Below are 11609 nucleotides of genomic sequence, written 5' to 3' on the forward strand. Positions count from 1 at the left end.
ATCAGGTGGTGGCATGTACAAGGGTACCACCAGCAGAAGCAAACAGTTCCTATAAATGTGATGTTGTTGGAAGCAATAACTTTTCTCTACGTCACTGGATGATAATCTCAACCCAAACAGCTCTATGGGCATGTTTGAAAGCCATGATAAACCATTATATTCCAGGAATATATATCCATACAGGGCAACCAACAGGGAGAAAGGGATAGAGGAGAAAGAATTTAGCCGTTCAGGACAGGACTCTGATCTACGATCGCCCCAATTTATGCTTCACATTGCTCCGCTGCTTTCCACCTTCCAATGTTTCATGAAATGAATTATCCCGATATCCAAACAAATCTCCATCTTCAGCGGTGCCTCCAACAGTAATCGACCTAAACAATGTGCATAACATACCAATATGGAAATAGCGTGGAAAATAATGAAAATAACATGAAATAAACCAAATTAAATGAAAAATAAAAGGCTTATCTGTCATCCCTCCGGTTCTCTCTACCTCCACCTCTCCCCTTCCTTCAAATCCCTTGCCATCTCCTCCTCCCTAATCTCTCCCATACTGCCACCTCCCACCCTCCTCTTGGACTGCACCTGCACCCTCTCTTCATCCCGTGCGTTTAGAGTCACACCAAGTCCTATGAGAAAATCTCGCAAGTTAATAGTTATACTGAAAATACCATATTGATGCATATGTGAAACAAAGAAAAAACAAATATACTAAAAAAGACAAAAGGATGCTGATGGTTGAATGCTTTGAGAAGTGCAAGGTATTTGATGAAATGCCAGAGAGAGAAGAGTGTGACGGGATAATGAGGCGAACATGGTTGTAGGTTGAGATTGTGGGAGTGAAAGAAAAAAAAAGAAAGCATAGTGAGAATTGCCCCTTTTTTGGTGCTAACTGAAAACTAAGCCATGCAAAATACTATTTACTCACATCAACTTACAATATGTCATAACCTAATCATAACTTACAAATAACAGAATAAAACAACACAAATTATTTGAAACAATTCAAACAACAAAGGCATGATCTTGCTTTGCAGCCAAATGTAGAAGGAAAACCACCTATAGAGAAAAGAGGAGCCAAAACTAATGAAAGGAATAGAGGGAAAATGCAAAATATACAAATATTTAAGAACTATTAAGCATCTCCATGTAGTACATTATAGACTCCTGTCTTTGAATCCTCATCTCCTAGTACAACCTCTCTACGAGCTTCTGTACTTTTTGATTAACAAATGATGAATCATTCTCTTCCTATGGCTCTAAAAGCTTGGATACTTTTGCCTAGCTTCATCAGCACATGATGACAATATCTTCCATTCATCTCCAATGCTTTCTTTAACAATAGACTCGGTGTCATTCCCACCACATAGAAGACAAAAGAAATAGCTCTCTTCTTCAAGGAAGCATGAGGGTGGTAGACAAGAGGAGTGTTGGAAGGGGAGAACTTGTACTCTCCAATAAAGGCATAGTTGCAGTGTTTACAGAGTTTGAATCTTTTAAACATTTTGAAGAGCTTTTGGCTGGTGGGTCTCTTCACTTAGGCCATTGGAGAGATGGAGAGGACTATGAGGTCCCATGCCCTCCTAAGAATGAGATTTCTTTTTTTGGCCATTGCTTGCTCTTGACTCTATTTCCTTTCCTCTAGATTGTTGCTTTATTTCTTTCTTCTCTGCACTAAATAGCGAGGGATTTGAAGGAAGGAAAGTGGTGAAGATGGAGAGAGTTGGGAGGAAAGGGATTGAGAGGAGGAGAGGGGTTGGAATAGGAGGAAGATGACAGACATATCTTATTTTCAATTTAATTTATTTTTTTCATGTCATTTCCATCTTATTTTGTTATTTTCCATGTCATTTCTATGTCTACAGTTTAACAGCAAAGTTGGATGCCGGTTTGACAGGCAGGCAAACATTGTAATGAATTACAAAGGATACATACCCGAGTGAAAAAATTTAAATGATATGCTAAAATAGAAAATGATACAAAAATGTAGGATTTTTTAAGCAATTAAGCCTTTGAATTTTTACCTGCTTATGGAATAGGGTAATATTGGAGAAGCAATTCTCTTTGTGATTGGAAGGTGGCATCTTGATTGAATGAGGATGTTGCAATCGTCATCAATGCCTCCTATGGTAACCAACCTGACATAATTTTGTTGAACACCTCAATAGGATTCGAGTCTGATACCAAGGCAGAGGTTTAACCTACTTGGGTCAAACCCTGGTGCATAGATCAACCATTCTAGTTCTCTACAGATAATTGTAAACATGATTCTCTGTATAACAGATTTTAATTTACAGACTTTGTGTAAAGAAGAGAAGACCTGTTCTCCATAGAAAATTCCTGAACTTTTGTAACTTAATAGAAAAATAGGTTTAATGGAAGGCAACTAAAACAACAATTTTTGTAGAACGTATTCATTGTAAGCTTTTCCTAAATCTGCTTTAGTAAAAACCTGTCAATCAAATAGCCCATAGTGTTCTACTCACTTAAACATTGGTGTAAGGTTTGACAAAGAAAGACATTTTTGACTTTGAGAATAGATATGTGCCATTTTACATTTTAGCTTTTATGCATGTGATTCTTTGGCCATGAGCTTGAAACATTGTTGATATCTTCCATCGGTACTTCTCTTTATTTATTCATTTTTCGAAAGGAAGTCTTCCATCAGTATATGAAGTAATGCAACATGGAGGTTATTCCTACCAATTTAATTAGTAGAATCTGAAAAACACCAGGAAATTGTTTTTAAGGTTGGAAGGTTGGTTCCAGATTTACCTGTCCAAGGAGTGTTGTCATCGAACAAACCAGCAACCATTGACATATCAACATATATCAAGTTTGTCTGGTGGATTACCAGGATAAACCATCCGTTTAATATCCAACACACTAATTTACTATATTCTACAAGCATCAGACAGGCCAGACACCATGGTTCCTTGATTTGCTTGATATCCATGCATGTCCACAAGCAGATTATCAAGATGGTACATGCACACAATTAGGTGGACATATTATATCCCTCATGTTCTAGTAGAATGAAGAAGTGAACAGAACTGGTACTGCACAAGCAACCATCTGGAGGCAATGGCTAACTACTAGGCATGCAGTTTAAAGTTACAATTACATGAAATTACATTCAGTCCATGTATATCTTAACAAATAAACAGAACAACTTAATGCCACTTTTCATACCCATGTTGCAGATAGCCAAATACTGAGGTTTATCATCCAAGGTCAAGGAGGAGAACCAGAGCTAGATGTAAGCATTGAAAGGTTCTTTTCATTCAAACACACAAAATCTAAAACATTATTGAAATAATAATAAAAAAAGAAATGTAGAATGAAAATGCACCTCAAGCATGGAGCTCTTAACCATCACAGGCATAAAAGAGCTGGCAACAGTTTTAAGTTCTGCATCGAACTTCATCGATCACCCCTTTGCTTGATCCAAATCCGAGGTTTCAGCTGGAGGTGCTGTGGACATATGGCTTGTGGAACCATTCTCAGCAGCAGGAGGAACACCTCATTTACCTTCAGATTCCAGAACTGATTCAGTTCTGATGGATGTGCAGCAATCACAAGTGGATATATGTTTAAGCTGAAACAGGAAATGTAAAAACGTGCCCAATGGTAGTTGGTCATGGCATCTTGCAAATGCCTTCATGGCTCATGCCTCACATGTTTGCAATTGTCTAGTACAGATTTTGTATAAAGGTTGCTAAAGCATGTTCAACTACAAAATTACAAGAAGCATTGGTAGCGTGGGTTGGACATAATTCTGACCTAACAAAAACAAGGCATGCATGCATTGTAAGTTGCTTTACAACAAAGGACAAATTTCAATCACCAAAATCAATGAAACAAAGCCCCTGAAAAAGTAAAATGACCAAATCAATATGTTATGGGAAAAATGATACAGCTTACTTATTGCATTAATACATAGATGCTGATCAAATGGTTAATTGACCAGTTGTGATTTCAAAAAACATTGCAAAGCTATCATGCAACTGGTTTGTCTGATAACCAATCACAATGTCAGCATAATTAAGCAGATAGCATCCATGTATGCAGAAGAGAAAACCAGTTGGACTAATCTGACTCTAACAAACCCCTGGTTTACGACAACTTGGACTCTTACAAATATAAAGAGAAAATAATCCCTTGAAATCCCACTAACTGCCAACCTATTTGACTCCTACTAGGGCTCGCAATAATAAAATAGATAAATCAGACCTGAACAATTTTTAAACCATATAAAATAGAAAAGCTTGATTGTTGGACTTTTATTGACTACTCTATGGACCTAAAGGATGCTCTCTTGCTGACTGTATAATATGAACTCTAGTAAAGTCAGAACCCTTTAGTTTGTTAATACAAATTATCAGGTTCAATTGATTGAGTGTCATAAGATCATATCATAGCAGGCTAAGGTTAAAATGCAATTTTCAGTCCAATATTGTGAAATTCTGGGACTAACAAATAGAAGTAAGAAAGGAATGGCATAATCAAATCACATGTTTGCTGGGTGTATGTTAGCAAATGCAAATGCTGCATAGCGACCTGAATATGAATAACCAGCATGCCTGTAGGGATAAAAAATGGAGTACAGAAACAATAGAGCAAGGTGATGTGTTTAATCAGATATGCAACATGAAAGATTGTGTGTGACAACTTACGGGGCAATTACACCTCTAACATTAGGAGATTTAGCCAGGCCAGTTACTCTGAGCCACCCATCAAGTTCCTCTTCCAGTTTGTTGGCTGTCAGGATTTCATGAAGGCACTCTTAGAAAAATCTTTTATAACAACAGGAAAACACTCCAATATAAGCATGGGAATTCTTTTCTCTGAAAGTTGCAGTATAATCAAACACTGGTTAAATGGAAACAATGTGTATAAAAGGCATTTGAAAACTAGGAAGAACAAGAGTAGGAGAACTATCAGATGAGGAATCCAAAAGTCCTTGATAGCACCTTTACCAGATAGTATTGAAAGCTTTTCAAGATTCAGAATTTAAATCATTGCCTTAACTAAGATTCAGAATTAACAGAACAAACTTAACCACCCATGCAATTAAATAATTCTAGATATTGGCAGTAAATTCATACTTTGCATTTTTTTGGTGGTCTGCGACATACATGTGTTCCAACATGTCATTCTCTACTCAATGGAAAAGTAAATAGCACATTCGTTACTACATCTTATTCCAGTTTACATGCTTGCAGTGGTATTCCTTCTTTTTTTATTTGTGTGTGTTCCTTGTTCTTCGTTTTGAAGATCAAAGCACGATGCTCAGCCCATTTCCTAGGAATTTCTCTGAAGCCAAAACTCATTAATTTCAGCATAAGGTTGTCGTTTTTTTTCCTTTTTTGATGGAACGGAAAGCAAAGAAGCCACCCAGATATTATTAAGGGCAGCCTAAGGTTGTTAGAACATGTTTTGCTATGCAAATGTTAAAACCTGATCGATGATCACTAGTTGAGTTACCTCAAAAGTCAAAACATTTCACAGCAGTCTGCAATGTCTTCCTTAATCTCCAATTTGAACATTCTGCCATAGGCTAATTATTTTGATTACCTCTTCACTGCTTGGATCTTAATCAGTAATTGCATACTGATACAACTAGAATTTCCACACCATCGGTAATGCAGTTTCTATCATATAAAACTTACACTTCATAGTTCATCCTATTGGCATTTTATGTTCAAAATTCAAACAACACTCTATAAGTTCATCTCCACTCTAATTTTCCATTTTCAACTTGACTACAAATTTCCTATCCATCTATTCATTAATATAACGTGTTGAAGTGTCATTTGTACCATTAAGAACATATCATTCTAGTGCCTTACCAGCACATAGCCATATTGGCTACTTGCCACTTCTTGGCACACCACAGCACCATATAAATGTCACTGCAGTGTCAAGGCAGCATGAGACCAGCAAACAGTATTTTCATCATTGTTAAGCAGAGAGATAGCAAGTATACGATACACCGCCATCAAATTGAATAAAAGCTCCGATTCCATTTACTTCAAGAATAATCCATTCGTATGCACAATCATATTCTTCAACGGCACTTTCCCATCAAATCAATCCTCCATGTATTCAAATACCGATACATGCTACAATTCTGCACCAATGAACACTACAGTAGTCACAACTCCAAACTAATCTTCAACAATATCATGCAACACTTCAATGGACGTTCTTTTGGAAAACCTAGTGCTTTGGCTCAATGGAGTCATAACCTCATTCCACATTAAAGCAAACACGAAAGTTCATATTCCTTGATGATAATTTCTATTCTCTTTCTGAAAAAGAAATCAAGTTGAATATACTTTATGTTAGATCCAGTCATCGTAAATGCACAAGAAAAGACTATGCGCAAACCTCATCCACATCCTTTTCCCACTAAAGGTTCATTAAGAGACAAATCTAAAATAGGCACCAACAACAATTCACTATAATAAATAGACTGATCAACACAATCCGAATCTCATCTATATAAAAAACCATCACAGCTGGAAAGCTAAACTGATCCATGAACTTATAAATGACGTCTAAACAGTTGCAGAAACGACCAGCTGCCCCCATCCATTAGATTCTGATTCAGCACACCAAGCAATGCAATCCATTCCCGATAAATCCTCCACTAACCATTTAAACTCTAATACAACCAATAACCACCGACATCCAAAGAATTCCTTCGGAAACAAATGGAAGCAAACCCGAGGAAAACTGTTCTCTCAGATCAATACTGCAAAAACCTCCGTGAAAAGACCCAAAAGAACAGGAGAGTTCGAATTCACCGTTGCTGGTGGACCAGGATCCGGCATGAGCCGCCCTTCTGACCGTCTCCATCCCGAATTCTGTCAACAGCGACCGAAAGGGAAAGCGACAAAAAGAGAGGGGGAATGAACCACGCCCTAGTTTTCTCCGTGGAAGGATTCAGAAAGGTTAACAAGAGAGATCGGTCCTTTTCGTACGGGAGCCGGAGCGGATGTAGCGAAAAAAAAGCGGTGAAGGTGGGACACGATAAGGAGTGTTCACGATCAGCAGCAACAACTTATCGTGGAGCGGATCCCGTGAAGCTCAGCTTGCATTACTATATCTTGAATTTCTCTCGGACGCGCCACATCTGTCTTGATCTAAGGCTGAGAACTTCGAGAAATGTGTCGATCGCGAGAAACACTGTGCGTTAGGATGCGTTTGAAGCGGCCTTTTTGTTACGAGAATTAGAGGAATTCTTTGACCATCAGGTCAGGTGGAGGCAAAAAAAAAGCATCATTTTATTAAATTATATAATACAGTACAGTTAATAAAAAATAAATATTTAATATAATTTTCTTCACGTTTTGTTGTTTGCCATAAGATCATCACGTCCTATTAATTTTTACGATACCATAAAAATTATTTATAAAATATAATATAATATTATAATATTATTATAATATTTTTTTAATTTTTATGACATCCTAATAATTATCTTTAAGATGCAACAGGACGCCATAATATTATTATGATATCCTATTAATTTTGATGATATTTTGATAATTATTTATAAAATATAATATATTATCATAGGATTGCAATAGAATGTTATAATGTTATTACGACGTTTTGTTAGTTCTTATGATATTTCGATAATTATTTATAGAATATAATAGAATTAAAATAAGATATTATAATATTATTATAATATCTTATTAGTTTTTATGATATCTCGATAATTATCTATATGATGTAATAGGATGTCATAATATTATTATGGTGTTAGTTTTTATGACGTCCTGGTAACTGTCTGTATAATGCAACAAGATGTTATAAAATTACAACAGGATGTCATAATATTACTATGATATCCTATTAATTTTTATGATATTTTATAATTATATATAAAATATAACAGGATGAAATTTTATAAATTTTTATGATATTTTGATAATTATGTATGTAATGTAATAGAATATCATAGGATGCAATAGGATATCATATTATTATTATGACATCATATTATTATCTAGGATATCTTGGGAGTAAAATGAGTGGGCAGATATTTTGATTAAAAAAATTAAATTATATTAAATATTTTTTTTATTAATTATATTATATAGTCCAAGATGCGGTGTATTTTCTTTTTCATCGGGGACAGCGTACAAAAAATTTCTCATGAGAATTAATGGTGATCCTGGGTTGAAGCACGCGCGTAGGCTAGGGCCCGTTTGACGAGTGGGCTGAGTGGTGGCTCATTTCACTAAAACACACTGAAGTAGTTTCGTGCCCTATTTTGTTTAGCCTTCATTGGCCCTGGGACTGAAGGCCTAGGGAATTCAGTTCAGCTAAAACGTCAAACAAATGGCTTAAGCGGATTCTTCCAGGTCCGAACTGAGCTTGGATGCTCAATTACAAGCACCGAACAGACCTTACATGATGAGTATTTTCATTGTTTGTAGAAAAATGGTGGGCGCACCTCAAATGAGAAAAGCTATGAGTCGAACATTTGAGAAATACTATTAGATATTTTTTTTTTTGGGTAACCAAAATACTATAAGAATTTAGATTTTAAATCTTCCTCAGCTGAAGAGATGCATACACTAAACTAAATATAGTTTGCAAACTTGCATTCCATTTTCAGGGAAAAGGCACAAAGGAATGGCAATTGGTGTTTATGACTGACAATGGAATGGGCTACCTTGTCATGCCCAAGCAAGGCAATGGGATGATGATTCTCATATCTCATTTTTTACTTTTCACACCCATTATTTATTATATAAATTATACTTTTGATCTTTCAAATTTTATAATAATTTTTAAATGAGTCCATTAGTTTAAAAACCTCTAATTAAGTTCCATATTTTTTTGAGTATGGTTTTATCACATTTTCTATTCGAAATTATAAGTTAGGAGTCATAGCAACTACGGCATATTCATGAAAAACTCTCTTCATAAATATGCAAGACATCTTTTTATAATATCATAAAGCAACAGTAGAATAAATAATCAATAAATTAAAGTTTAAATTTAATTTAAAAAATTAAATCAAATATCTTATAAAATAATATTTTTTAGTTTTATTTTATTTTAAATAAATTATAATCTAAAATAAAGATATCATATTCTACTTCTAATTTGCTCTTCTATATTGAATCTCCAAGTCAAGCCAGTCCTTTGAATTTATAAACACAATAATAAATAGACAATGAGCTAAACAGTGCAACTAGCAATATATACTTTAGTTAGATAAATCAAACGATAATAATATATTAAAAATAAGTATGTAAGATATATCATTTCAAAATATACAATATTAATCAAAATAAGATCTATACGAATTCATTTTATTCATAAATTAATTTCTTTCAAAATATCATATCTATTTTGACAACCATGAACTAAATCAAAGCATCACTATATAACCTCCAATGATAGTGTATCAAAATACCAGCATATAGGGTTGGAAATGGCCGAGCCAGGCTGGGCTGCACCCCTATCCGAGCATGACCTGAAATATTTTTTGGGCTTCAGGCTGGGCTTAGGATCGAAATTTTTTAAAATTCATGCCCAAGCCTGACCTAAATCCAATTAGGCATGCCCGAATTACTTATTTGTGCCAAATATTGGGCTGATCCAATTATATGCTTTTCACCATCGTATCACCTTCTTGCTTTTGGTCCGCATGGAGTCAAGGAGGCCGCGGGCGACATAGAGCTCGCTAGTGCGGCAAAGGCCATCGAAGAGGGTGTTGTAGGTGATGAGATTGGGTTGGCAGCCACAGTAGGGTATCTCACGAAAGAGGTGGAAGGTCTCAACAGGCATGGAGTTCAGGCAGAGATAGCAGATGAGGGTATTGAAGGTACAGGCATTGGGGTGAACTGTGAGGGTGGCGCGGAGCATTTCGTCAGATAGGAAACTGGTGGCACTGGTGTGGCTACGATGGAGGAGGGCGGCGAGGAGGGAGTTGAAGGAGAACATGGAGGAGAGAGAAGGCAAAAGAGGGAGATGGCAAAGCGGAGGCGGCCAACATGGGTGAGGGAGCGAAGAAGGGTGTCGAGGGAGTGGTCGGGGAGGGAGGAGAGGGGAAGAGAGAGGGTGAAGTGGCAAGCGGGATGTGAGTCATGGGAGCAAAGGAGGTGGAGGGTCTTGGCGGCAAGGCGGCAGTCAAAGAGAAGGGAGGGAATGGGCCCAACAAAAGTACTGATGGAGGGTGGCGGTGGGGGTGCAGACAAGGTCGAGAGTGCGGAGGGGGTGAGGTGGGGGATGAGGCCGGAGAGGTTGGAGTTAAGGGGCCATAGGAATGGATGAGAGATAGGAAGAGAGATTTTAAAGCTCTTTGAGAAGCAATTAGATAACTGACTAACTAATCAGATCAGGCTCGACTTATTAATCAGACTAAATCCACTTAAGATTGGACTTGATCGGATTATTGATCAAACTATTCATCGGATTTTTTTCAGCTACTAATTGGATTTGAATTCAAGCTCGAGCCTAGACCAGGCCAAAGGTATGCTCGAGCCCGACTTGAAAGACCAACGGATCTTATATTTAGGCCCAAGCCCTGCCTGAATTGTTGTGGGCTTAGCTCAAAGCTCGGCCTGATGGGCCTCGAGCCAGCTCAAGCCTGGCTCCAATCCTACCAGCATATAACTTTCACTGGTAAGTTATCAAATTACTAGTGCACAATCCCTATGGGTAAGATATCAATGCACTAGCATACAACTCTCACTAGCAGAGTATCAAAATACTAGCACACAATCCTCACTAACAGAGTATCAAAATATTAGTACACAACCTACACTAGTATAATATTAAAATACCAACATTTAACCCTCACTGGTAGAGTTAGATATATAGTCAGGTTGTAAGTCAAAATCCATCTAAAATCAAAATATTTTTTCATCTTCCAATTCAAAAAGTTTATGAACCATGTAACATTGAAATCAATTGATATAATCCATAATAATTTCAAAACATTCAATCATAAATTATTTAGTATACTAAAAAAGAGCATATTCGACAATCCAAAATATCATACATCGAATTTATAAATTATGAATAATTCAATATAAAAAATATTTTAAAATTTATTAATAAATCTAAAAAAAGAAAAGCATTACTTATCTTGCAAGCAAAACTAACCAACTAATTAAATTAGTTTTGAGAATCTATCTCAAAACTCATCACCACTGCATCGGAAACTTGTGTATCTTATTATATAAAATTATAGACCCTTTCTTGGATCTGAGTTTCAAACTTCTATCCTTATCATGATTAGTTATTGGGGTAAGTTGACTCTCGGTTCTTTGTGGACATTCAGTTATTTTACGGCCCTTTTGACTATAATCAAAAATATGCATCAATATTCCAATGACAATCCTTTTCCCTATGAGCTTTGCTACATGTGAAATACTTGATGCTATCAGTGAATTTAGAATTATTACTTGCTGATGTCTTATTTAAACTCTCAATAGTTTTATTATTTTATCCTTGAGATTCATTTGACTTATTTCCCTTCTTTTGATTTTTTTTATCTTTCTGCATGTTTTTTATTGACTTTCTTTTCAATTATCAATACTTTATTCACTATATTTACATAAATGATTAAT

At 36.0% G+C, this 11609-nt stretch overlaps 1 protein-coding gene and 1 pseudogene across 3 annotated transcripts; both read right to left on the reverse strand.

The window, feature by feature from the left end:
* Positions 1 to 131: 131 nt before the first annotated feature.
* LOC105039380 (uncharacterized) lies at positions 132 to 7028 on the reverse strand. 3 transcript variants are annotated; one of them, XR_002164044.2, is made up of 5 exons: positions 6816 to 7000; positions 4680 to 4764; positions 3356 to 3534; positions 2028 to 2141; positions 132 to 632 (listed from the first exon to the last, which is right to left on the reverse strand). XR_002164044.2 is itself a non-coding variant. In XM_073244170.1 (5 exons), the coding sequence occupies exons 1-3, from the start codon at positions 6865 to 6867 to the stop codon at positions 3427 to 3429; spliced, it is 312 nt and encodes a 103-aa protein (XP_073100271.1). In that variant the 5' UTR covers positions 6868 to 7019; the 3' UTR covers positions 132 to 632; positions 2028 to 2141; positions 3356 to 3426. The 3 variants fall into 3 exon arrangements, 2 of the variants coding, with proteins under 2 accessions (XP_073100271.1, XP_073100274.1); XM_073244170.1 differs by having other exon boundaries at positions 3356 to 3601; positions 6816 to 7019; XM_073244173.1 differs by lacking the exon at positions 2028 to 2141 and having other exon boundaries at positions 3356 to 3601; positions 6816 to 7028.
* LOC109504791 (uncharacterized) lies at positions 639 to 2021 on the reverse strand (annotated as a pseudogene).
* Positions 7029 to 11609: the final 4581 nt, after the last annotated feature.

The sequence above is a fragment of the Elaeis guineensis genome, chromosome 1, assembly GCF_000442705.2.
Source record: "Elaeis guineensis isolate ETL-2024a chromosome 1, EG11, whole genome shotgun sequence".
In the NCBI taxonomy this organism is placed as follows: Eukaryota; Viridiplantae; Streptophyta; class Magnoliopsida; order Arecales; family Arecaceae; genus Elaeis; species Elaeis guineensis.